The following is a 27,337-nucleotide window of genomic DNA, read 5'->3' as shown; positions in this document are numbered from 1 at the left end:
AAAACATGTCATACAAGACAAAAAAGCATACTATATTAAACTCCAGTCTAACCACTCCTCTAACCCCAAACAATTCTGGTAATCCATCAACTCACTTTCAACCCAGGCACCAAAAACAACCCTTGCCCTGACACTAGTAAATCTGACCTAGAAATAGCTACTCTGTTCAACTCCTTTACTAACTCTATAGCAGAACTCACTAAAACATTCCCAAACAACACCACCTCCCCCCCCAAATCAAACCCTGTGCCCAACCTTCCACCCCAAACTCACCTCCCATATTCCACTTCAAACCCATCCCCACTTCATATATAAAAAAACTTCTCTCTAAGCTTAAGCCTTGCTCCAGTGCCCCTGACAATATCCCCTCCCTCTTTTTAAAAATTGCAGCAGAGAGTATCGCCATCCCCATTAGCATACTCATCAACACATCCATACAAGAATTATATGTCCCCAGACTGTGGCATGCAGCCTTTATCCTACTCCTCCATAAAGGAGGCAAAAATAATAACATCTCCAACTTCCGACCCATAGCGATTCTCTCCCCTATTTCAAAAATTCTTGAGAAATACATCCACCTCCAGCTCATGCCATTCATTACACATAACCAACTCCTCACCCCAACACAACATGGGTTTCATCCTGGCCATAGCACAATAACAGCTCTTCTCTCTTTTCTAGACATCGTAAACCATACCCGTGACTCTGGAGAACTTGTATTGACAGTCCTCCTTGACCTCTCCAAGGCTTTCGACACGGTCTCCCATACCCACCTTCTTCACCACCTTTCCAATCTTAACCTCTCACAAAACATTACGTGGTTCAGCAGCTACCTCTCTGACAGATCTCCGGCAGTAAAATGGAAAAGACTGGACCTCAGCCTTCCTTCCCACCCCAACCGGGGTACCCCAGGGATCCATTCTTGGCCCTGTGCTCTTCAATATCTTCATTAATGATTTCCATGCAGCCATTCTTAACACTAAGATAGTACAATGTGCAGATGACTCAACTATAGTTTGCTCTGCATCAAACCTCCCTGAGCGCCAAACAAAAACTCAAACTGCCTTCTCAACTACTGAGAACTGGATGCTCCAAAATCACCTCTCTTTGAATGCCAACAAATCAAAGATGCTTCTGTTCTCTCCCTCAAATCTATCTGCCTAGACAAAACCTCTTTCAAGATTACAAGCCTTGCCAATTCCATTGTAGAAATTGTTCCTTTTGCTAAATGTCTTGGAGTTACTATTGACGAACACCTAAAATTCGATACCCATATTCAGCTAAATATAAAGAAAACCCATCAGAAACTTGGCATGCTGTACAGAAACTCCCACTTCCTCTACCCCTCAACAAGACAGACCCTCGCCACTACCTGCTTACTACCTTCACTAATGTATGGCGCTCCCCTACTAACCAACCTATCTTCCTTCGTCTCTTCTAAACTAGAATCCTGTTGCAATAAAATATCAAAGTTCGTCACCACTTCCAAATACTCCACTCACCACTGTAAACCTCTCCACCATCTGCAATGGCTAGAACTCCCAAACTACCTTGACTACCTCCAACTCATCACCACTCACAAGCTTATTTTCAAACCAGCTATATGTCCAGCACTAACAAACATCTTAACATTATACACCCCAAACAGAACTCTAAGATCTACCCACCAAAATCTATTCTCTGTTTATAAACCAAACCATCCTGCTGGTCAGCTTCTCCTATCCTTTTCCGTCGCCAAAAAATGGAATTCTCTCCCTCCATCTCTAAGAATTTCTGAGAACTCTGAACACTTAAAAATTCTTACCTCTCCCAAAAATGGAAATGCAATTGCACTCCACCTATCTAACCCGTTTAATACATAAATACTTTATAACGCACAGTTTGTTTTTCCTTACACACTATTGATTAACCCTATGTACTGCCTTCATGATAATGCTACCTCTATACCACTCTGAGGATTTAAATCTCTGTATTAATTTAACTCATGCTAATATTCATGCATAAATAACTCATCCATGTGAATGTTACTTCTGTATCATTCTCAGATGATTTAAACCTCTGTATTAATTTAACCTTGTACTACTGTTCTCAACCACTAAACATGTAAATATGCTTTACATCCTTCTCCAAGCTGCTGTATAACTTTTGTTTAGTTTTTGCTATTTTGTATGTAAAATTTGCTTAGTTTGTTTCTGTTTCCACTATGTAAAGAAAAACAATTGTACTTCATATTATGGAGCTTTGTACTATGTATTATTGGAGCTTTTCTCCCCAGGCCTCCACTGAAAACGGGATCTTGGAGCCCAGTGGACCTCCCCTGTCATCAAACTGGAAATAAATAACTAAATAAATCTTTGGTTTTACCTTCAGCAGGGGAGGCATGAATTTAGGAAGACTAAACAGTAGTTTATTTCCTTTGTCCCATGATGGGAAGGGCTGGTAATTTCCAAACTGTTTCCAAATGGATTACCTGTTGCATTATGTTTTGCCAAACAACTGGCTTACCAACTGTTTGCAGATACTGGGACTAGTGGTCTGTCCACTTAAGGCGTGGTTGCTTTCAGTGCTTTCTTCAAAAATGTCTCCAATACAGGCTTCTGCACTGTGAATTCTTAGCCCTCCATTCTCACTTCACTAAGCATCCATGTTTCAGCTGTATCTGTACAGTAAAATCTTTAGTACTTCAGGACTTTGCTTTTTCATCTGACTACTTTCATTGTGGTGGATTTACTTCTTGGAATTCATCTCAGCCATCGACTTCTCAGAGGGACCTCAGTGTTATCTACAGTAAATGTGTTTGTACAGTGTCATTACTGTACCAGGAAACCCTATTTAGTGCATTCCATATCCAATCCCCCTGTGTTTGGCTAGTTCTCCATTCAGCCTCAGTTGTTTGATTTCTTTGTATGGCATGCAAATTTGCATTTAGTATTTTTTTCCCTTTGGATACTTTAACTCAGATGACTCTGCAGTTTTTCCATCTTTCTTGACCTTTTTGCAAGTATCTAAAAGGAGACACAAATAGGGTCAAGTTTAAGTTTTACTTTGATTGCATTTTGCTCCTTTTCATTTTTTCCATTTGTACTACAGGTTTGTACTAAAAACACCACTATACTGAGTTTTGCTTTAATCTGGAGCTCACTCTTAGATTTATTTATATACACTTTAGTTTTCTATACTTTTATTTTATTTGTAGATGGTGTAGATCTCAAGTCTTTGTTTTTTTTTCTTGATTTGGCGGAAGTGCGCTTGCTTAGTGGTTGGGAATGATCTGACAATCACGTGTGGTTTTACAATGTGGTGTGTGAAGCCTTTACATGTTCTGGCGTAGGGAATGTTCTGTACCTTGATAGCTTGGATCATCCGAGAAAAATATGCTGAAAATTAACAGAAGAGAAGATAAATCATAGGAGGTTACTAGGCTAATGACCCTAAGACCCTTACAAACCTAGCCAAGTTTTACCCTTATTTCCATGATCAGCAGCTATCATCCCGGTCAAAGAGGGACATAGGTAGAACCCCTGGGGTGAATTTATGGTTAACCATCCAATTGTCGAAATTGCATTTGAAGAGGGCTAGTGAGGTGCTCTGCTTGACATAAAGCGGGAGTCTGTTCCAGAGGTGTGATATCCTCTGGGAGACAAATCTTTTCCTCCAGCAGGTTCTGTTAATGTCACATACCAGGGTAAGGCCATTAGACCAGGTAACCAGTGTACCATTTGACTTACGGATGTGCAGCATTTCCAGTAAAGTCGGGTCAAAGATTGCCTTATATGCAAGGCAGAGTTCGCCTCTGAGTAGTTTGTATGAAACAGAATAAAGTAAGAGTTATTTCAGACAATCCTCAAAGTACAGATGCTGAAGACCTCAAATTTTCTTTGCGAGGAGCCCTAATGGTCTCTCCAATTGCTGCAGGTGCTTGGAAAGCTACACATCAAAAGGGGTATTGTACTCGATTATTGGCCTGATGGGGGAAGAATACAAGGAGGTTATAACTTCTTTTTTTCTGGAGGCAGTGCCCTTACTTATGAGATGAGCAATATAGAATGCTGTTCTTACCACTGTGGAGACATGGTGATCAAATATAAGGTTACTGTCAACCTGTGTGCCCAGGTCTCTCACCACTGAGTGAGTACTTAGGGTGTTGTTATTGATGTGGTAGTTAGCAGGAACATCACTCTTACTGAAAGGGATGATAATACATTTTTTTGCGTTGAGTTTAAGGCAATGACTTTGGCACTAGTCATTAAAGACCCTGTTGTAGGATGTTGACATTGTTTAGAGATTCTGTGACTGCTCCCAGTTTGCAGTCATCAGCAAACTTTGTCAGCCGCAGACCTTTCGTTTTAGCGTGCACTTCTGAGAAATAGATTCCAAACAGTAGAGGTCCCAGGACTCATCCCTGTGGAACACCACTGGTTGCAGGTCTGCTGTTTGAAGTGGATTCCCCTATTTTGACTATATGGGTTCTATCAGTGAGCCAGTTAGTGACCCATCTAATATTACGGGTTGATATCTAACTGGGTGAGTTTGTTAATTATGCCTGAGTGGGGGATAGTGTCAAAGGCCTTGGCTAAGTCTAGGTAGGCTGTATGCAAAGATTTCCCCTCATCAGGCACCTTGGTGACTGTCTCAAAGAAGCCCACTAAGTTTAACAGGCATGATTTAAGTTTGACGAATCTAAATTGAGTAGGGTCAAGTGTTTGGAGGTTACCAATATTTTTGTTGATAAGTTCATTGATGATTCTCTCCATGGCCTTGTAGATGAGGCTAGTCAGACTAATGGGTCTATAGTTCCCGGGGTCAGTGGAAGCACTACCATTGTGCAAGGGGATAACAGTGGCCTTTTTCCATTCAGCTGGGATGAAGCCAGTGCTTAGACTATGATTGAAGAGAGTACCCAGTGGAGTTGCTAATTCTTGTTTGCGAACATGTAAGACGCAGCCTAGGATGTTATCAGGTCCCATAGATGCTGTGTTTTTGACCTTAGAGAGGGTGTTCATGACCTGCTCTTTGGAGATGCAAGGTAAAGGACAGGTGGTAGGGATGTTTTGGGGTAAGCGTGGCGGGGACAGGGGAGTGAAGTTTTCAAAGAAGCTGTCTAACAGGTTAGCTATGTCCACAGGCTCGGTATATGTGGTATCATTAACCACCAGTTCGGCACAAATCTGGGCTTTTCCTTTTAGGTTATAGATGTAACTGAGGAATGCCTTATGTGGTTGTCCTTAGTTGAGGAAGCTAATTTGGATTCATAGTTAGATTTGGAGGACTTCACAAGAAGACTTGTTACCCAGTTTAGGGCTTGCTCCCTCTTAGTCTTAGACAGTAATATCTTCCTCTTATTGTAAAGCCTGTTAATGGCAGTTGTCCACCTGATAGGTTTGCTCTTCCTTGAGGAGCTTGTTTTGGTCCTATCCGGTATGGCCGAGACAATGCAGTTGTTCAGATGTTCGTGTAAAGAATTTGTGTAAAACTCTGCATAGTTGCCAGTTCCATCTGAGGTGGGGAGGTGCAGTGAAGCTATTTATACCATCCTGTAAGAGGTTATAATCTGCTTTGGAGAAGTTTTTTTAGTTTAGTTGGTGCTAGGGGAGGTCAGGTGTGATAGTAACATCAAATGAGACTGATTTATAGTCATATCTCACGAGAGAAGACCTCATAATGGGGGTATGGCAGTGGTCTCCCATATTGGTAAGTACAAGATCCAGAATGTTGGCACCCCTTGTGGGGGTGTCAACTAGCTGGCCCAGGGTATTGGAGTTAATGAAGTCGAGGAACCTTTGGGCAAGTGGGTTTGTGCATGAGTAATTTCCCCCAGTCAATGGATGGGTAGTTAAAGTTGCCCAAAACCATGGTGTTCAGATGTATCTTGATAGACACAAGTAGATCCAAATAGGCGGAATAGGTGTCCTGATTCATGGAGGAGGTCCTGTAGCCTGGCAATGACTTGAATAGGTGTCCTACCAACACTTAATTGCACCTGAAGTATCTCCAGGAAATCATGCTGTCTGACCAATCTGGAGGTGTATTTATCTTTAATGAATATTGATACAGCGCCTCCATTAGTTTTCACGCCATCAGTTTGTGGTCTGAACGTGTGGAAGGAGGTGTAGCCTGATATGTCTGGGTGCTCTCCGCAGCCTTGAACCAGGTCTCCGTGACTGCACAGATGTCTGTGTCTTCCAAGGTGAGGACTGCTTCCAGTGAATGCAATTTCATGTTAAGACTCCTAGCATTTAGTAGCCAAACCTTTAGGTTTTTTCTTAGATGGAGTTCTTACGACGGGACTTTTGTCCTTGAAACACTGCCTAAAAAAGGCACTTTAGGAGTGGCAATAGACTTGGCCAGTAGCCGAAATCTAAGGGGTGACAGATGAAGACCATCTCTGGCAAAGCATCGAGGTCTGTCGATAATGTCATCTTGGGCTGACAGATACTGTATCCCCTTGGAATGACCCCAGAAACTAAGCCAGTTATTGAAGTCAGTCGTTTTCTGTTTGTATTGAGGCATCATCCTAGGTGAAGGTAAAATGCTACTCTTAAGGCTAGGGACATACCAGCCTGAGAAACATAGTCTGAGAGCTCAATGATGTCTGTCTCCATATAGTCCAGAGAGGTATGTTTCAAGTAGTTCACACCAACATGGACTATGGCAGAGTCGTAACAGAACCTGTTGTTGAGAGACTTGAGTGCATGTGTGATATGGTGGATCCTGGCACCTGACAGACAGCTGACCATGACCTTCTGCTTATCCACCCTGGTGAGAGGGACATCTGTGTGTCTCACAATGGAATCACTTATGAATAATACGTTTGATTTTGTGTTTTGCTTTAAGGGCTTGACAGGTGAGAGACTGGTATGTGAGCTATTTATGTGCATTATGTTCTGCAACACCATGAGGGTACCCTGCTAAATCATCTAGTGCAGTCAGAACATAACTGTTTATACTCTTGACATTTGCAGTTCACCTGATGCTTTTCTAGTAGTCGATATTTGTGGTTCATAGTTGTGAACAGCGAGTGATACTTAATTTTAATATCACTTAAGACATAGGCAGACACATTAATAGCAAAAAATATTAACTCTCTTTTTTTTTTTCATTTTCATCCATTGCATATGTTTATTTTTTTTTTACAGTAATTATTCAATCTTCCCTTCCTCATACAGTAGGGAATCCTTTCTTTTTGTTAGAAGCATCTTTATTAAATTATCACTTATGACGTAGGCAATCATACATTTAAATAAATGAGAACAAGCCACATTGACATAATTTTAGTTGCAAACATTATACGTCACTTATAATCTATCCAGTCATTGTCAGTCATACATTACATAGCTCATTCAAGTCCTGCCTTCTTTTAAACCATTCCTTGTCTGAGAGTATTGTTCCCATAATTTCCATTTTATTCTATTTAATTTGCTTCTACCCTTTTCTAAAGATACCATTTTGAGTTATTTTATCTCTGTTACTGTATTCACTACTACTAGTACAGTTGGTTTAGACTTTAATTTCCATTTTCTAGTAACTTCTTTTTCAGCAGCCACCATAATTAGACTCAGCAAGGCCTTACTATGTTTAGGCAATTCTGATTCTGTATATAATAGCTCAAAATAATGGAAGTGTTTGCACCGAGTTGCTCACCCAGTATTTCTGATAGAGAAGTCTGCAGGGAATATTTAGTCTGCCAGCTCATTACACTCCTAGAAAACATGTTTCCAGTTACCTCTTTCTTCCCCATCACACCGCCAGCATTTGCTGTCTACCTGAGAAAAAATTCTTTGGAGTCTACTTGGGGTATAAAAATACATATGTAAACACTTCCAAGCAAAGATGAATGCTTGTGAGATGTACATATATCCTCAATCTCTCTTCCCAATCCTTTCTCACCTCATCTGATTGATTCTTAGGAATATTTTATATGCTCTACTAATTATTCCTTTTTTAACAGCAGCTTCTGTTCTATATTTTACTAAAAACTCTACCAGTGCTGGTCTTTCACTTAGGATCCCCCGATTTCTTTGTCGTTGCCTGTACTGTGATTTCAATCCTTGATAGGGAAGGCAAATCTGTAGCCTGCAGTCCAAATAAATTCTTGGCGCCTCTCCATTCTATACCTTTCCCTCTCTAAATATTTGCTCCCAGTACCTTGGTTCTTTTGCCTATTGTCTGTATCCCTAATTGCAGTCATCCTTATCAGCCGAATCTCCTTTCTTCATTCTTGTGTTTACTTGGTTCTTAGACTTTTTTTCTGCTACTTTATGAAGATAATATTCTGTTTGGTTATTGTTATTCTCCTTAAGGATCTGCATCCAAAATCCCAGTCTCTCCTTATTTCTTGAGCTTCCCCCTGTTTTGTCATCATCCCTTTCCTCTTTGAATTATAGGATGTTCTTCGTTCCACATTGCTGCAGTCCTTACTATTGGGTAGTCCGCTGTCCAGTCGGTACCAGAGTATATAGCTGGCCCGTCAGAGCGCATTAGACTGACGCCAGCATACGCGCATGACCGACGCCATATCCTCAGTCTTTTGCCGCATGGTCCGATGCAGAAGCAGTTTTGCGAGTGCAGGTTGGCGTTCTGAAATATTTCGCCGGAGTTTCAGACCGAATCAGAGTTGGCTAAGTACTCGTTAGAACATTTTGGTTTTTCTTGCCTCAGTATTTAACCGGATGTCAGAAAAAGTGAATAACTGTATTTCTTGTGGGAAACAGATACCTCATAGGGATTACCATACCTTGTGTATACCTTGTTTAGGGCCTGAGCACGACGTTGTTGGATGCCGCTCTTGTGCTAGGTTTAACAAACGCACTATTAAGAGACGGTTAGACTGTGCCAGGTTAGTGTTTGGGAAGCGATTATAAAATGCCGCCGGATGCTCCGGCCCAAGAAGCGCAAGGACAAAACAGCGAAGCCTAGGGTTGATGAACCGCAGTCCCGGACGCCGGTTCTTTAGAAGGCTCAGTGGAGCCAGAGGTTTTGCCAGGAGTTTCTTTGGGGTCTCAGGCAGAGACTTTACTGTTACAGGATGTGCCTTCTCAGGAGGTAGGCCAGGCTGAGGGGCTTCTCAGGTAACTGTTCTTCCCTCTCTTCCCAAGGTAGTTAGGGCCTCCTTCTGTTGCCAAAACTTCTTTGAGAGGTAGGCCAAGTTCAGCTTCAGTGGGGCTTCTCCTAGCATTTCAGGTTCAGTGACTAAGAAACATATGCTTAAAATGGCAGAAGATTTGATTACTATGATTAGAGGTTCTATGCCCTCCTGATAAGAGGCCTAGGGTGGAACCGAGTTTGATAGTTTTGAACAGTGCTCAGAGGCTTCTGAGTCTTCTGCGGAAGATTTGCAGGAGTATCCTCCTTATTCTGATTCTGATGTGGATGATTCCACTCCTACAGCTTCTCCTCCTGAGGATTTCTCATTTTCAGAGACTCTGCATTCCATGAGGGAGCACTTTAAATGGGAAGGCCAGGATTACTCTGATTCCAGGAAAAGGCTTAGGGAATTCTTGTTTTTGCCCCAGCATAGGCCCTTAGCTATACCTCCTGTGTTGAATGTGGTGGAAGATGTTTTTGCAGAGGCTTCCCTGAACCCTGATTCTTTGCCTCCTGCTCCTGTTAAACCTGATAGGTACTATAGGGTGCCTGAAGCTCATAAGTATCTTTTAAGAGTCCTAGGGCAGACCCGAAACTGTTTCTCAGGGACCTAAAGGTGTTAAGGCCTCTGTGGTTAAAACCCTGTTCCCACTGATAAAGAGGCAAGGGCTTTGGATAGATGGGGAAAGAAAGTGTATACTTCTTCCACTTTAGCCATGAGGGCGTTGAATTGTCAGTTTCACATGCTTAAATATCAAAATTATCTCCTTTCACAACTGAAATCTAAGGTGGATGCTTTGGCGGAAGGTATTGAGTGTAAAGAGTTGCTGGATTTAGTTCATGTGTCTGAACAAGTGGGTAAGCATTCTTTGCAATGTGGTTTTGATGCTGTACAGGCCTCCTCGAGGGTGGCTGCCACTAGTTCTGTTCTTCGCAGGCATGCCTGGTTGAGGGATCAGAATTTAGCTGAGCATGTTAAGACAAGGATTTTGGATGCTCCTTTACAGTCTGATGTGTTGTTTGGTTCGCCTGTGGAAGCAGTATTAAAGAAAATGGAGGACAAAGCTAAGTCTATGCAAACTGTTAAAGATTTTTTGCAGGTGCAGCCACCGGTTTAGTAGAAATTGGCCTACTAAGGGATGGACATATCCTGCTTATGATTCCCAGTCTAGGGGTAGGTCTAGACGTGGTAGGGGCAGGGCTCAAGGTTCTTTAGGCCTAGAACAGGAGTTCACCTGCTCAGACTTCTGGTGAGGGCAGGGGTCAGTCCTTTCGCAAACAGACCCAATGACCTGCCTTTTCAGCTGCCAGTAGATTCTCGTCTGGCAGCTCCTTTGGGAGGAGGACTGTCTCTTTTCAAAGAAAATTGGGATTTAATTACTCAAGACAGATGGGTGTTGGATATCATTCACCACGGTTACAGGTTTTATTTCCATACATTGCCCCCTTTCAAAGGCATGCCAGACGTTCCTCCTCCACAAAGGAAAGAGGCTCACAAGCAAATTTCTCAGTTACTCCAAATAGGGGCCATTCAGCCAGTCCCTGTATCAGAAAGGGGCCTAGGATTTTATTCTCCCCCTGTTCCTAGTACCAAAGAAGGGGAACACGTGGAGACCAATTTTGGATTTATCTATCCTCAACACTTATCTGGACATTCCCAAGTTCAAGATGTTGACGTTACAACAGCTTTTACCTCTGCTGGGCAAAGATCACTGGATGGTAACTTTAGATCTCAAGGAAGCTTACCTTCATGTGCCTATAAGACTGAGTTGCAGGAAGTATCTGCGGAGCTGGAAATTCTCATTATCAGTTCTCTGCATTGCCCTTTGGCTTATCTACTGCCCAGAGTATTCACAAAGGTTCTGGCTCCAGTGATAGCTTACTTCAGGCTAAAAGGAATTCAAATCTATCCTTACTTGGACGACTGCCTGATTCTGGCTCAAGAAAAGGAAGACCTTCTACAGCATCTGGAATATGTTATAGCAGTGCTAAGATGCCTAGGGTATTCTGTGAACGAAATAAAGTCCAGTCTAGTACCCTCTCAAGACATGTGCTTTCTGGGTGTGAGACTGAATACAGCAGCCCAGATGGCCTTTTTAACCCCGGACAAACAAAAGAGTCTATCACTTTACTTCCATCAACTATCTCATCAGTCCGTGCTGACTGCAAGGACAGTCCTTCAAGCATTAGGGTTCATGGCATCTTGTATTCTGGTGCTTCCCAATGCCAAACTGCATATGAGGAAGCTACAATGGTATCTCAAAATGTATGGACACAGCACTGCCAGGATTTGGACACTGTCATTCAAATAATACCTTGCCTTCAAAAAGAATTTTTGTGGTGGGCTCAGGAATGTCACCTAAACAAGGGACTCTCTGTGACCCGCCAGAGGCGAGTCAGATTTTAACGACAGATGCCTCGGACATTGCTTGGGGAGCTCATCTGAATGGAAAGTGGATACAAGACAAGTGGCCTGCCAGACTACAGCATCTACATATCAACATGAAGGAGATGTTAGCAGTCCAGTTTGCATTAATGGCTTTCAAGGAGTTACTTCTTCCAGGGCAGGTGTTGATTCTAACAGACAACACAACTGTCATGTGGTACATCAACAAGCAAGGGAACACATTCTTATCCTCTCTGCAGGCAAGCAATGATTTTATGGGAGACTGCGCTAAGCTTGCAACTAACTCTTCAGGCAAGAGAACTCCTTAGCAGATGTGTTAAGCAGACAAATCATGGATCCCCACGAGTGGAAACTGGATCTTCATGTATTTCAGAAATTGACAGTGTCATGGGGAACTCCAGACATAGATCTGTTCGCTTCTCCACTAAACCACCAGCTGCCAAAGTTTTGCACAAAGGGGTTTCATCACACAGCTTGGAAAGTGGATGCTCTGTCTTTCAGTTGGAAAAACCTTCATGTGTATGCCTTTCCACCTCTGCCTCTTCTTCCAAAGGTGCTATTAAAAGTCAGACAAGACAAGCCAAGGATGATTTTGATAGCTCCAGATTGGCCTCCGCAACACTGGTACCCACTACTAAGGAGTCTGGTAAGGAAGCCTCCATGGCCTTTACCTTTGATTCCTCATGTGTTATCTCAGAAGGACGGTCATCTGCTCAATGTCAAGCTTCACTCTCTTCATCTAACAGCCTGGCATATTCTGTGTTGAAACACAGCAGGTCTCAACTTCCTCAACAAGTTTTAAATGTGATTATGGAAGCTAGAAGACCTAGTACAAGGAAAGTGTAAAAATGGAAGAGATTTTTATTTTGGAGTACAGCAAAGAATTTGGAGATTTCTGAGCCTAATTTGAGTGTGGCTCTTCAATATCTTACTGAGTTATTGGACAAAGGTTTGTCCTTCTCTTCCATTAAGATTCATGCTGCAGCAATTTCAGCTCACTATGATTGTGACCCACCATTGTTTTCGCATCCTTTGTTCAAGCAGTTTCTTAGAGGGGCAAAGAATATAAGACCCCCACGAGAGCTCCTACTCCTGCTTGGGATCTCAATTTTGTGTTGGAAAAACTTACTCTACAACCTTTTGAGCCTGCGGCTACTGCTGAATTGAAATACTTGTCATGGAAGACTGCTTTTCTGTTGGCTATTACTTCTGCAAGAAGGGTGTCTGAGTTGCAGGCCCTTATGGCAGTAGAGCCCTTTTGATTTTCCATAAGGATAGGGTATCATTACGTACTAATCCTTCCTTTATGCCTAGGGTGGTTTCTAGTGTGGCTTTAAACCAAACTATTCATTTGCCTACTTTTATGCAGACCCCAAAATAAAGGGGAAAAGATTTTGCACACTTTAGATGTACACAGGCAATTTACTATTTAAGCAGGACTAAGGATTTTAGGCAGTCTCAGCAGTTGTTTGTTTCTTTTGCTTTGAGTTAAGCCTGTGTCAAAACAAACTATTTCTAGGTGGATTGGGTTTTGCATTGCATTTTGTTATTCCCATCATGGCAAGGAGGTTCCAGCTGGGATTAGGCCTCATTCCACTAGGGCTACTGCCACTTCAACAGCATTTCTGGCAACTAAGGATATTTTGGAGGCAGCTACTTGGAGTTCAGTGCATACTTTCTCCAAGCATTATCACCTTCCTATCTACTCTAAGTCTAGGGCTGGTTTTGCCACTGCTGTTTTGCAAGGCATGTTGTCAGCTCCTACTTCTTTATGATTTGCCAGCCTCCCTTACCTCTGCTTTGGGATTCTACCCAATAGTAAGGACTGCAGCAATGTGGAACGAAGAACATAGTACAGTTTTGTACCTACCATAAATGTAGATGTTCGAGGATCCACATTGTTGCAGTCCAATTTACCTCCTTCCCTCTCTGTTTAGGGGTGGTTGTGTAGGTGAGGTTATATGCTGATATTTTTGTATATATTTTTGTATATATTGTACATATTTTTGGTGCAGGTATTTTGGGCCTTGTCTTTTTAGGGTCTTCTGACATCTGGGGCAAGAAAAGACTGGTCATGCGCATTAGTACCCTGGCGTACTGACGCCAGCTCCATCGCCTGCTGACCGACGCGCCAGCCATATACTGGTCGGGCCGACTGGACAGCGGACTACCCAATAGTAAGGACTGCAGCAATGTGGATCCTCGAACATCTACATTTATGGTAGGTACAAAACTGTACTTTTCTGCTTGTGCTATTTATAGGAGGCTTAACTGTGTAGCTCTGAAATACTCCTTCAAATTGGGTAATCTCAGACCTCCTTGTTCTATTGGAAGTATCTGCTTATCCCATTTGACTCTTGCCGTCTTTCCCTCCCAGATAAAACCCTTCAGCTCTTTATTAATTGCTATCTACAACTTCTCCTGTGGTTGATCAAAATACGCCTCACCTGTGTATAGGGACTAAAAACATTTTAACTGCTTATATCTTGATATCCATATCCATAAAATAGAGCTTCTAATTTGTTAGTTTTTGTATTATCTTTTGTTTAGTCTCTTCCTACATATCCTTAAATGCTACACTGTAATTGTTTTTAATCCATACCCCTAAGTACTTCATCTTATCATGTCCCCATAATTATGGATATTGCTGAACCAGTTTGTGTAAAGGTATATAATTTGCTGCTATTGCCTTTGTTTTAGCATCATTAATTTTGTATCCCAAAAAGATTTGAAACTGTCTCAAAGCATTCCACAACATTGAAATGGTTTTATCAGGAGTCAAATAATACCTTCTGCAAGTAGAGACAGCTTGTCTTGACTACCATTCCAATTATATCCTTAGTCCCTTATTTTCTTTGCTAATGGTTCTAAATATAATGTAAATAAAGAGTAAAGTGGACACCTGCCTGATTCCTCTGCTCAAACAGAAATTATCAGAGAGTAACCTACCCACTTTAACTTTCACCTCCGATCCCTCATATATTTTGCTAATCAACCTTGTACTTTTGTCATGGAGTGCAAACACTTCCATTGCTATGCTCATAAACTCCGTGTACTCTGTCAAATGCTTTTGCATCGAGACCTACCAACAACAGTGGCATTTTCTTACATTCTGCTTCCGTCTGGATCATCATTGTTCTGTTAATGTCAAATGTTTGCCTCCCTCCACAAAACTACATTGATTCATATCTGTCAGTTTTGTTACTATTGTTTTAGTCATTATAGATGTAAATGGTTTATAATCATGGTTTAGAATTAAAGCAGACCTGCACGAATTTGGATCTCCTGGGTCTTTATCCTCTTTAGGCATTACACCCACCAACACTTTCTTCCAGGATGTTGGTGCTTCTCCTCTTAAAATATTGTTAAACAAAACCTTCCAGATCTTTATCAGTTTTTCCCTCCTAGCTTCCAAACTTCAACAGGAATATACCATCTACTCCTGGGGACTTTCCTGTGGATGGGTTATACATCACCATTTTTATCTCTTCTCCTATCCTAACTGTTAGTGATTGAGCCTCATCTTCATGTAGCCTTGGCATATTTAATTTCTCCATAAACATTTCCATTTGTACCCTTTCTTGAGTTCCATATTTCTGTGCTTTATGCAGACTTTTGTAACATATTTCTTGTACCTGTACAGAATCTCTTATCTTCCTTGTTTATGGGCTCCCTAAGCTTGGCGAGATCCTTTTCTACTTTCTTTTGCTTGAGTTGTGCTAAAAGTTGTGCTGTAAAGTTATTATCAAGAAACAGTTGCTTAACATGCAGTCTTTTTAAACTCATGCAGATTATTGAGGTAATCCCTTATTTTCTTTTTAGCATTCTGCAATTGCTCCTTTTGTTCCGTGAGAGTCCCCTGTTCTGCAATACTTTAACCTTTAGTTAGTCCCTCTAAATAATTGTTGTTTCAACAGGGGATTCTTTGAGACTTGCCATTAGAAATTCATGCTATATTTAATTTTAGTAAGTTGTTGTTATTGATGTTTGACTTGCCTAGCAATTATGAAATTTATCTGGCAGTATTATTACTAATGAAGAAGTTATTTGTCATTGCTATGCATTAGGACAATCCCCAGTATTTTGTGGGCGTTCAGGGAAACAGCTGAAGGCAGCGTGGAATGCTGTTGGATGACTGGTCTAGAGTGGTGAAGAATCTAAACGTGTCTTCCTCTGTAAACCAAGCATCGCGTCTGATTGATGGCAGTGAGCAGTGTTGGCAGTCTTCTGGATCTCAGGGAAAGGTAAATGGAAATTCTCTTTTAAAATACTGATTTCTTCTGAGGACTTTGATTTTGTTTTTTTTCCGTGTTACTCTGCTGAGCCTTCATAACCATAATAATGTGGGTTGTCCTGCATTGTATGTTTGTGACTACTGCCTTTTTTGTAGTGTATCCGTTCTTAATTTTGTCTTGTCTTATTTCCATGTGTTACATCTTACCAACATTCATCACTTGGTTCATTTTGACAATGTTTTTAGCTATTCAGATGATTGCTTCCCCATTTCTTTGTTGGGGAGTCATAAATAAAGCTTTCAACTACCTGATTGTTAATGTTGTCAACTTCCACTCACAGCTGAACTGGTTGGTGCTGTTAAAAGTGATAATTAATGTGACATCAGAGGAGGGCAGAAAAGATTTGGAAGAGAAATTGAAAACGCACTTACAAAGGGGGGTGTGGAGAGGACATTTATGATGATTCCAAATATGCAACAAAGTTCAGGTTTAGGGTTTTTGCTTGAAAGTGTTTGCATAGGTATTTTATACCCAACACAGACTTCAGAGATTTTTGACAGCAAATGCTTAAGGTGTACTGGGAAAGAGAGAGAGAGGTAATTGGGAACATGTTTCTGGGAGTCTTAACAAGTTGGCAGATTTTAAAAACTCATTACTGAGTTTTTGTCAGAAGTGGTTGGAGAGAATAGTTGTAACTAAATGATCCCTTTAAGCTAGGATCTCAGTTGCCTTGACATAGTAAGTTTAATGCTCAGTGCCAATTAGTTTGGAAAAACCTTAAGGGTCATGAAACCTGATAAGGGTGGGGTGTGTTTTTTAATTATGACTAAAGTTGATTACTGCAACCAAATGAACATTATGTTTATTTGATGACAGTATATGTGAGGAAGCTTCCATTAATTTGGTAAATCTTTCCTATGTACACATTGACTAGCTTTTGAAAGACATGTTCGACCAGGGTACTATAAGTTTTGATGACTATAAGTTTTTGTGGTGCGAGTTCCCCATTGTCCCAGCAATCTTCGAATTCCCGAAAATTCACAAAAATATGCTGGACCCCCCTCTACAACCTATTTTCAATGCCTCAAAGGCTGAAATACACCCATTGGCAAAATATATTGACATCACATTGAAAAAATGTTTAGATGCTTATGTTTTCAAAGATTCATGGGATTAATTTTGAAAAATTAGAAATTTGACATTTCCCAATGAAATAGTCTTTGACTATTGATGATGTAAATTTATTTAAAGTCATTCCCCATGAGTCAGGCATAGAGTAGTTTCAAGGTTTTTTTTTTTTTCTTGGTAATGCACCCATTGCAAAAAAAATATATTGACATTTGAAAAAAATCTTATGCTTATGTTTTCAAGATCATGGATTCAATTTTAAAAATAAAATTTTTTGAAATGATTTATGAAGTAGTTTCATGTTGAGACATGTACTTATTTAAATGTAAATCATGAGTCAGGCATAGAGTAGTTTCAAAGGTTTTTTATTTCATGGTTTTAATTTTCTAACAATGATGTCTATATTCTAACCACTCTTATGGAAACCATCCTTTAAAAATAACTATGTATTCATTGAGGTTCAATATTATTTTCAGAAATGTGGTGGTATTGGGAGGCGGCCCCTATTTTTCCAATATAATCATGTTAGAATGGGAAAAGAGGTACCTAAAAGGGTGTTGGTATGAAAATATTGGGACCTTTTAGATATTTTATTTTGGCTTGGAAAGGGTCTATAGAAGAAATAGAACCCTTCCTTGATTATTGTAACAACACCACCACATTCCTAAGATTTACCTATAATTTGAATCAACACAGTATTAGTTATTTAGATGTTGAAATTAGTAAAGATTTTATCAACAGAAGGTATGTCAGTAACATTTATTGCAAACAATAGCCTTCTACAGTATGGTAGCAGTCACCCATACCACCAAAAGAGAGGCCTTATTAAGGGTCACTATGTTAGATTGGCCGAATGGTCTCTGTGGATGATGATTTCTTACAGAAAGGTGAAAAATGAAGGGCTATGCTTAAGCATGGTTACCCTGACCATTTGGTTTCTAATATTTTTACAGAGGTTTGAGTTTCTACAGGCCTATTTTGAGAGATGATGAGGCCAATATTAGTGGGTTGGTCACCCAAGGAAATGATGAGAAGAACGTGCATCTACAGGCATGTGTTGCTGCTTTCAGCACTGAACAAATAGTTAAGGTTTTAAGGAAGAATTGTAATATCTTCTCATGTTTTGAGGGTACTTGAATGTATTGGAAAATAACCTTAAGTGTTTTAGAAAGGGCAAAGTATTAAAGATTTATCTTGAACAACCAGGAAAAATTAATAGGAGAATTCCTTACATCAGGGAAGGTGAATCAGTTTCGTCAATGGCAAAACCCTTAACTCTATTTCTGCTTGTGCTATTTATAGGAGGCTTAACTGTGTAGCTCTGAAATACTCCTTCAAATTGGGTAATCTCAGACCTCCTTGTTCTATTGGAAGTATCTGCTTATCCCATTTGACTCTTGCCGTCTTTCCCTCCCAGATAAAACCCTTCAGCTCTTTATTAATTGCTATCTACAACTTCTCCTGTGGTTGATCATACACCTCACCTGTGTATAGGGACTAAAAACATTTTAACTGCTTATATCTTGATATCCATATCCATAAAATAGAGCTTCTAATTTGTTAGTTTTTGTATTATCTTTTGTTTAGTCTCTTCCTACATATCCTTAAATGCTACACTGTAATTGTTTTTAATCCATACCCCTAAGTACTTCATCTTATCATGTCCCCATAATTATGGATATTGCTGAACCAGTTTGTGTAAAGGTATATAATTTGCTGCTATTGCCTTTGTTTTAGCATCATTAATTTTGTATCCCAAAAAGATTTGAAACTGTCTCAAAGCATTCCACAACATTGAAATGGTTTTATCAGGAGTCAAATAATACCTTCTGCAAGTAGAGACAGCTTGTCTTGACTACCATTCCAATTATATCCTTAGTCCCTTATTTTCTTTGCTAATGGTTCTAAATATAATGTAAATAAAGAGTAAAGTGGACACCCCTGCCTGATTCCTCTGCTCAAACAGAAATTATCAGAGAGTAACCTACCCACTTTAACTTTCACCTCCGATCCCTCATATATTTTGCTAATCAACCTTGTACTTTTGTCATGGAGTGCAAACACTTCCATTGCTATGCTCATAAACTCCCGGTGTACTCTGTCAAATGCTTTCTTTGCATCGAGACCTACCAACAACAGTGGCATTTTCTTACATTCTGCTTCCGTCTGGATCATCATTGTTCTGTTAATGTCAAATGTTTGCCTCCCTCCACAAAACCACATTGATTCATATCTGTCAGTTTTGTTATCGCCTTTGCTATTGTTTTAGTCATTATAGATGTAAATGGTTTATAATCATGGTTTAGAATTAAAGCAGACCTGCACGAATTTGGATCTCCTGGGTCTTTATCCTCTTTAGGCATTACACCCACCAACACTTTCTTCCAGGATGTTGGTGCTTCTCTTCCTCTTAAAATATTGTTAAACAAAACCTTCCAGATCTTTATCAGTTTTTCCCTCCTAGCTTCCAAACTTCAACAGGAATATACCATCTACTCCTGGGGACTTTCCTGTGGATGGGTTATACATCACCATTTTTATCTCTTCTCCTATCCTAACTGTTAGTGATTGAGCCTCATCTTCATGTAGCCTTGGCATATTTAATTTCTCCATAAACATTTCCATTTGTACCCTTTCTTGATTTCCATATTTCTGTGCTTTATGCAGACTTTTGTAACATATTTCTTGTACCTGTACAGAATCTCTTATCTTCCTTGTTTATGGGCTCCCTAAGCTTGGCGAGATCCTTTTCTACTTTCTTTTGCTTGAGTTGTGCTAAAAGTTGTGCTGTAAAGTTATTATCAAGAAACAGTTGCTTAACATGCAGTCTTTTTAAACTCATGCATATTATCGAGGTAATCCCTTATTTTCTTTTTAGCATTCTGCAATTGCTCCTTTTGTTCCGTGAGAGTCCCCTGTTCTGCAATACTTTAACCTTTAGTTAGTCCCTCTAAATAATTTTTGTTACAACAGGGGATTCTTTGAGACTTGCCATTAGAAATTCATGCTATATTTAATTTTAGTAAGTTGTTGTTATTGATGTTTGACTTGCCTAGCAATTATGAAATTTATCTGGCAGTATTATTACTAATGAAGAAGTTATTTGTTATTGCTATGCATTAGGACAATCCCCAGTATTTTGTGGGCGTTCAGGGAAACAGCTGAAGCGTCGTCATAGTGGGCAGCGTGGAATGCTGTTGGATGACTGGTCTAGAGTGGTGAAGAATCTAAACGTGTCTTCCTCTGTAAACCAAGCATCGCGTCTGATTGATGGCAGTGAGCAGTGTTGGCAGTCTTCTGGATCTCAGGGAAAGGTAAATGGAAATTCTCTTTTAAAATACTGATTTCTTCTGAGGACTTTGATTTTGTTTTTTTTCCGTGTTACTCTGCTGAGCCTTCATAACCATAATAATGTGGGTTGTCCTGCATTGTATGTTTGTGACTACTGCCTTTTTTGTAGTGTATCCGTTCTTAATTTTGTCTTGTCTTATTTCCATGTGTTACATCTTACCAACATTCATCACTTGGTTCATTTTGACAATGTTTTTAGCTTTTCAGATGATTGCTTCCCCATTTCTTTGTTGGGGAGTCATAAATAAAGCTTTCAACTACCTGATTGTTAATGTTGTCAACTTCCACTCACAGCTGAACTGGTTGGTGCTGTTAAAAGTGATAATTAATGTGACATCAGAGGAGGGCAGAAAAGATTTGGAAGAGAAATTGAAAACGCAATTTACAAAGGGGCAGTGGAGAGGACATTTGTATGATTCCCAAATATGCAACAAAGTTCAGGTTTAGGGTTTTTGCTTGAAAGTGTTTGCATAGGTATTTTATACCCAACACAGACTTCAGAGATTTTTCCCCCAAGGTGGACAGCAAATGCTTAAGGTGTACTGGGAAAGAGAGAGAGAGGTAATTGGGAACATGTTTCTGGGAGTCTTAACAAGTTGGCAGATTTTAAAAACTCATTACTGAGTTTTTTGTCAGAAGTGGTTGGAGAGAATAGTTGTAACTAAGGAAATGATCCCTTTAAGCTAGGATCTCAGTTGCCTTGACATAGTAAGTTTAATGCTCAGTGCCAATTAGTTTGGAAAAACCTTAAGGGTCATGAAACCTGATAAGGGTGGGGGTGTGTTTTTTTTTTAATTATGACTAAAGTTGATTACTGCAACCAAATGAACATTGTGTTTATTTGATGACCGTATATGTGAGGAAGCTTCCATTAATTTGGTAAATCTTTCCTATGTACACATTGACTAGCTTTTGAAAGACATGTTCGACCAGGGTACTATAAGTTTTGATGACTATAAGTTTTTGTGGTGCGAGTTCCCCATTGTCCCGGCAATCTTCGAATTCCCGAAAATTCACAAAAATATGGTGGACCCCCCTCTACAACCTATTTTCAATGCCTCAAAGGCTGAAATACACCCATTGGCAAAATATATTGACATCACATTGAAAAAATGTTTAGATGCTTATGTTTTCAAAGATTCATGGGATTAATTTTGAAAAATTAGAAATTTGACATTTCCCAATGAAATAGTCTTTGACTATTGATGATGTAAATTTATTTAAAGTCATTCCCATGAGTCAGGCATAGTGTTTTCAAAGATTCATGGGATTAATTTTGAAAAATTAGAAATTTGACATTTCCCAATGAAATAGTCTTTGACTATTGATGATGTAAATTTATTTAAAGTCATTCCCCATGAGTCAGGCATAGAGTAGTTTCAAGGTTTTTTTTATTTGCGTCTGGTAATTTTTCTAACAATGATGTCTATATTCTAACCACTCTTATGGAAACCATCCTTTAAAAATAACTATGTATTCATTGAGGTTCAATATTATTTTCAGAAATGTGGTGTGGCTATGGGGGCGGCTTGCCCCCCTATTTTTTCCAATATAATCATGTTAGAATGGGAAAAGAGGTACCTAAAAGGGTGTTGGTATGAAAAATATTGGGACCTCTATTGTCGTTTTTTAGATATTTTGTTTTGGCTTGGAAAGGGTCTATAGAAGAAATAGAACCCTTCCTTGATTATTGTAACAACACCACCACATTCCTAAGATTTACCTATAATTTGAATCAACACAGTATTAGTTATTTAGATGTTGAAATTAGTAAAGATTTCATCAACAGAAGGTATGTCAGTAACATTTATCGCAAACCTACGTATTCCAATAGCCTTCTACAGTATGGTAGCAGTCACCCATACCACCAAAAGAGAGGCCTTATTAAGGGTCACTATGTTAGATTGGCCCGAATGGTCTCTGTGGATGATGATTTCTTACAGAAAGGTGAAAAATGAAGGGCTATGCTTAAGCATGGTTACCCTGACCATTTGGTTTCTAATATTTTTACAGAGGTTTGTGACAAGCGACACCAGTTTCTACAGGCCTATTTTGAGAGATGATGAGGCCAATTTTAGTGGGTTGGTCACCCAAGGAAATGATGAGAAGAACGTGCATCTACAGGCATGTGTTGCTGCTTTCAGCACTGAACGTGCTGAAATAGTTAAGGTTTTAAGGAAGAATTGTAATATCTTCTCATGTTTTGAGGGGGTACTTGAATGTATTGGAAAATAACCTTAAGTGTTTTTAGAAAGGGCAAAGTATTAAAGATTTATCTTGAACAACCAGGAAAAATTAATAGGAGAATTGGGACGTGTAAATGCGGAGGGTGTTCTCAGTGCCCTTACATCAGGGAAGGTGAATCAGTTTCGGTCAATGGCAAAACCCTTAACTCTATTTTCTTTTGTAATTAGGGTATTGTCTGTGTGGCTACATGCAAGCAATGTACCAGTTTTTATGTGGGGGAAGACCCAAAGATGCTTCAAGGAGTGGATTTATGAACATCAACTTGACATTAGACATTCTAAAACCACAAATTCTTTGGCCAAACATCTTATACTACATACAGGGCATGAATTCCTTTTTTTGGCATTGACAGGATTGAAAAAAAAAAACCTAGAGGGGGTCCTTGGAATGACTTATTAGAAGCTAAGGAATTAAGATGGCGAATTAGGTTGCAGGCTTTAAATCCACCTGGGTTGAATGACCATCTAAGTATTACCAGTTTATTAAAACTCAGGTCTTATAATGTGTAAAATCACAACCTGCCATGAAGGGTTTTAAGAATATATAAAATTGAGACATTTATATATACGCATACACAAGTATATTTCCTGTATTTTTTATCTTTCTCATTTTAATTTTTACATTTATTTTTATTTTTTATTACAGCTCCTACTTATTTTATTTTAGTTTAATGGAAAAAAAATGTAAGTGTCACCTTGTTGATATTACTTTTGAGGTATCACTTTGTTAATTAATGACTGGGTCAGGTGATTGTGTTGTAATTATATTTAAATGCCTGTAATGCTCATATGGTTAGATTTCGAAGAAGCCTTTTGTTATATTCTGACAAAAGCACTCAGTCTTTTTGTGAATAAAATTTGTTGGCTTCAGCGATGTGGTTTTTGCTTGACACCTTGGATTGCTCATCTTTTTGTTTATTTTATACCAAACACAGACTTTTTTCCCCAAGGTGGACAGCAAATGCTTAAGGTGTGCTGGGAAAGAGAGAGAGAGAGAGAGAGGTAATTAGGAACATGTTTTTGGGAGACTAACAAGTTGTCAGATTTTAAAAACTAGTTAGTGAGTTTTTTGTCAGAAGTGGTTGGAGACAATAGTTGTAACTAAGGAAATGATCCTTTTAAGCTAGGATCTCAGTTGCCTTGACATAGTAAGTTTAATGCTTTTGGCTGCTAAAAAGTAGTATTTGAAAATTTTTATTTATTTTACATTTGTTGACTGGGCTAGTCTATCTGGATATATGTCCCTTTTCAGGAGAGGCCCGGGGAGAAAAGCTCTAAACAGGATTATACAAAGTGACTAAAGATACTAAGCATCTACTTTACAGAAAAACATTACAACAATACAATAATGTGTAAAAACAACACTTTACCATATATTTGGTTTAAGATAGATGAGAGAGGAAAAAAAAGAAAATAAACTATATTGGAGTAGGTTTAGAGAGATTAAGAGCAGTAGAAGTAACTATAGAAGGAAGGTATAGTAGGTTTAGAGCAGTAGACTAATGAGGTTACAGAGTACAGGGGTATTTGTGGGATGGTACAGGACCTTGTGAGTGGTAGTAAGTTGTTGAAGAACCTGGTTTTCAAATTCCAGCCATCCTAGCTGTTTCAGGTTTTGGCAGTGATGGGTTCGAAAATTGGAGCCAGTGGCAAATCTGGCAATTTTATTAAATGAGGTTGACAGTTTGTTTAGATTAGTTTTGGATAGGTTGGTATAAATGGAGGAGGCATAGAGTAGGGTGGTGATTAGATGGGTTTGTGCAATAGTAGTTCTGGCAGAGGGTATAAGAAAGGGTTTAAGCCTGTCGAAGAAACCAAGTATTCTATTAACTGCTTTGATGGTTAAGTTTATGTGAGTGTCATAGTTAAGATTATGGTCAATTGTTACTCCTAAGAGTTTGGTGGTTGTGTCGGGTGCTATTACAGTGCTGTTATTAGATGTAACTGTGAAATTAATAGGGGCAGACTTCTTGTGGGAGTGAACAGTAATAGTTTTGTTTTTTGTTTTGAGTTGAGGAGGAGACAGCGTTGTTGGAACCAATTTTCAACTAAGGTAAGTACTTTTTGGGTACTGGACTGGAGTTCAGCCAAAGGGGCTGCAGCACAGATTAATGTCGAGTCGTCGGCATATTGTATGCAGGTGGTTTAAGAAAGGGTAGTTTTCAGATCATTAATAAAGATAGAAAAAAGAAGCGGTCCCAGAATGGAGCCTTGTGAGACCCCCAGGGTGATTGGGAGCTGAGTGGATAATTTATTGTCCCAGAGGACTGCTGCTTGTCTGTTACCTAAATAGGACTTAAACCATTTGAGTGCCTGAGTATCTAAGGAAAGAGATTGTAGCATATCTAACGTTAATTGAGGATTCACCATGTCAAAAGCTTTAGAGAGGTCTATAAAGAGAACAGAGGAAAGCAAGTTATCACGATTTTTATTAATACACTCAGAGAAGGATAAGAGTGCAGTTGTAGTGCTGTGGAATGGTATAAAGCCATGCTGACAGTCAGCCAGCAGATTGTTTTGTATGAGATGAACAAGTAGCTGCCAGTGGATACATTTCTCCATGAATTTTGCTAAAGGAGAGAGTAGGGCTATAAAGACAGTTCAGTTGAGTTACCACCCTTATGCAATGGAATTATATGGGAGACCTTCCAGAAAGAAGGGATGGAACTTTCTGTAATAGTTCTGTTTATTAAGATGGAAATAGGGTAGGCTAGTACACCAGCTGCCATTTGGAGATATTCGGCTGTGAGGAGGTCAGCTGATGGTGTACAAGGTTTAAGTTTATGAAGAAGTATATGGACTAGTGATGTTGGAACTGGTTGATGAGTAAATGCAGGAGGTTTATTGGCTGATGAGGGTGCTAAAGTGGCGCTAGCTGGGGATAAGCTATTTGCTAATGATTTAACAGTTTCAGAGAAAAATTTGTTAAATGTATCTGCAATTTGGATAGGAGAGTTCTGAGTCAAGTTAGAGGGGCTAGGGGTTTGGAGTGTCCTGGATGGAGTAGCCTGTTAATACCTGACTAGAATTTTTGTGGATTTTTATGTTGGTTTTTTTGGAGTTTATGGCAATAGTTTTTTTTGTCAAGAATAATTAGTTTCTTTGTAGCATTTCTAAGTTGTCTGTAGTTTTGGTGGTCAGTCGGGTCTTTAGTAAATCTCCGTTTGGACCAAGTCTTATTTCTTTGTAGCATTTTGTGCTGGGTCTCTTTGGAGAGCCAAGGAGATGGTTTGTTCCTAATTCTGACTGTACGAGAAATGGGCATGGTGTTCAAGAATTTGGAGTTAAAGTAAGACACCACATCATCAAGTGGTAAGTCTTTTAGGGGTGACCAATTGCAAGATTTGAGCTCAGCTTGGTAGCTGTCTAGGTTTAGATTTTCCTTGTTCCGGGTAGTTCTAAGGGCAATTTGGTTGGGAATACTGGTCTTCTGTCTAATTATAAAGGTAAGGACGTGGTCACTAATATTGTCTGGCAGTGTACCTGTTTTATATGAGAGAGGATTGCTATTAACTAATATCCAGTCTAATGTGCTTTGTTTATTGCTAGGTTTGTGCATTCTGGTGGGAGAGGTGATGGTTTGATAGAAGCCATTGAGGTTTATTTGATTAGTTGGTTTGGCTGAGGTACAAAAATTCCAATCAATATTAAAATCTCCAAGGAGTATGGTTTCTTGTGGGAAGGATGTGGAGAGCCAGCTTAGAGCATTTTCAAGAGTATTAATGTTATTGCCTGGAGGGATATAGGCACAAATAATGTATAGGGATTTTTTTGCATTAATCTGGAGTTTAGTAATTAAGATTTCAGCATTGTTTGGAGATGCGGCTTGGGTATCTACTGTTGTGATTTGTAATTCAGATTTGTACAATATTGCTACTCCACCACCTTTTTTGTTTGGACGATCTAGTCTTAGGATATTATATCCAGGTGGTATTATATAATCGTCCCTGGATACTGGCTTGAGCCAAGTTCCTGTCATATAGGATGTCAAAAGAATATAAACCTAACAGAGCATGTAGTTGTGTAACTTTGTTGTTTAAGCTACGAATGGTGAGGTGATCTATGAGAAGAGAGTTGGGGCCACTAATTGGGGTATAAGAGCTAGTGGGGTGGAGAGGTTGGGGATCAGGGATGGTGGTGTTTGGGCCTGGATTTGGATGAATGTCACCATGTAGTAGTAGGTGTTGTGGAGTATGTGAGTGTTTTGAGAGTTTACAGAAATGAGAGTAAAGTTTTAGGAAGTACTTAATGTGATTAAGCCTGTGAAACAGAGGTAGAAGGTAGGATGATGAGGATGTTATGTTGCAGTGGATTGAAGGGGATAGAAGAGAGAGTGGAGTTGTTGTTTTAGGGGAGGTTGAAATCTAGTAAGGTTAGGATATTCATAACTGGTGAGGATATGTGTGATATAAGTAGAGTGGGGAGAATTATAAGATAAAGGAACACGTTAAAGAGTTTGTATGCCTGGGATAGGCATAGTGAGGTGATAGGTAAGCAGTGGGATAAATGTATAGTCAAAAGGAAAGCTAATGGGTGGGGCTATAAAAGGAGGATTAGGTAATGGGAGGTAGTAAGTAATTAGGAGTTTAACTGTTGTGTAACAAGATAGAGTAGGCTATAGGTTGACTCAGGATGGGGGTGTGGCCATAGAAATATACGTTTAGCTGCACTGGGGGTGGGTGAGATTTGGGGGTAGGGTAGGGGAGCAGAGTGAGCCCGCAGGGCGAACGGAGCGGGTTAGAGCAAGTGACTGGAGAGCTCCCAGAGTCAGTCTGTTAGCTGCAGATTACTGTGGAGCATTTGGAAGTTCCAGGTAAGAGGGAGCACAAGTTTGTTATACAGTGACAAGGGATAAGGACTGGGCAAAGTCAATAGTTGGAGGGAGA

The 27,337-nt window shown here is 39.7% G+C and overlaps 1 protein-coding gene across 1 annotated transcript in view; it reads left to right on the top strand.

Annotated features, from left to right (window-relative positions):
• HERC2 (HECT and RLD domain containing E3 ubiquitin protein ligase 2) overlaps positions 1-27,337 on the top strand; it is a gene marked incomplete in the record, with an annotated part of 3,551,743 nt that overhangs the window by 2,280,644 nt on the left and 1,243,762 nt on the right. Inside the window, 1 exon segment of the mRNA XM_044072055.1 lies at positions 19,978-20,168. Within this exon segment, the coding sequence (XP_043927990.1) occupies positions 19,978-20,168 (191 nt within the window).

Source organism: Protopterus annectens, chromosome 5.part0, assembly GCF_019279795.1.
Source record: "Protopterus annectens isolate FY-2018-M chromosome 5.part0, PAN1.0, whole genome shotgun sequence".
Lineage (NCBI taxonomy): Eukaryota > Metazoa > Chordata > Ceratodontiformes > Protopteridae > Protopterus > Protopterus annectens.
This window is presented reverse-complemented; position numbering and strand designations above follow the sequence as displayed.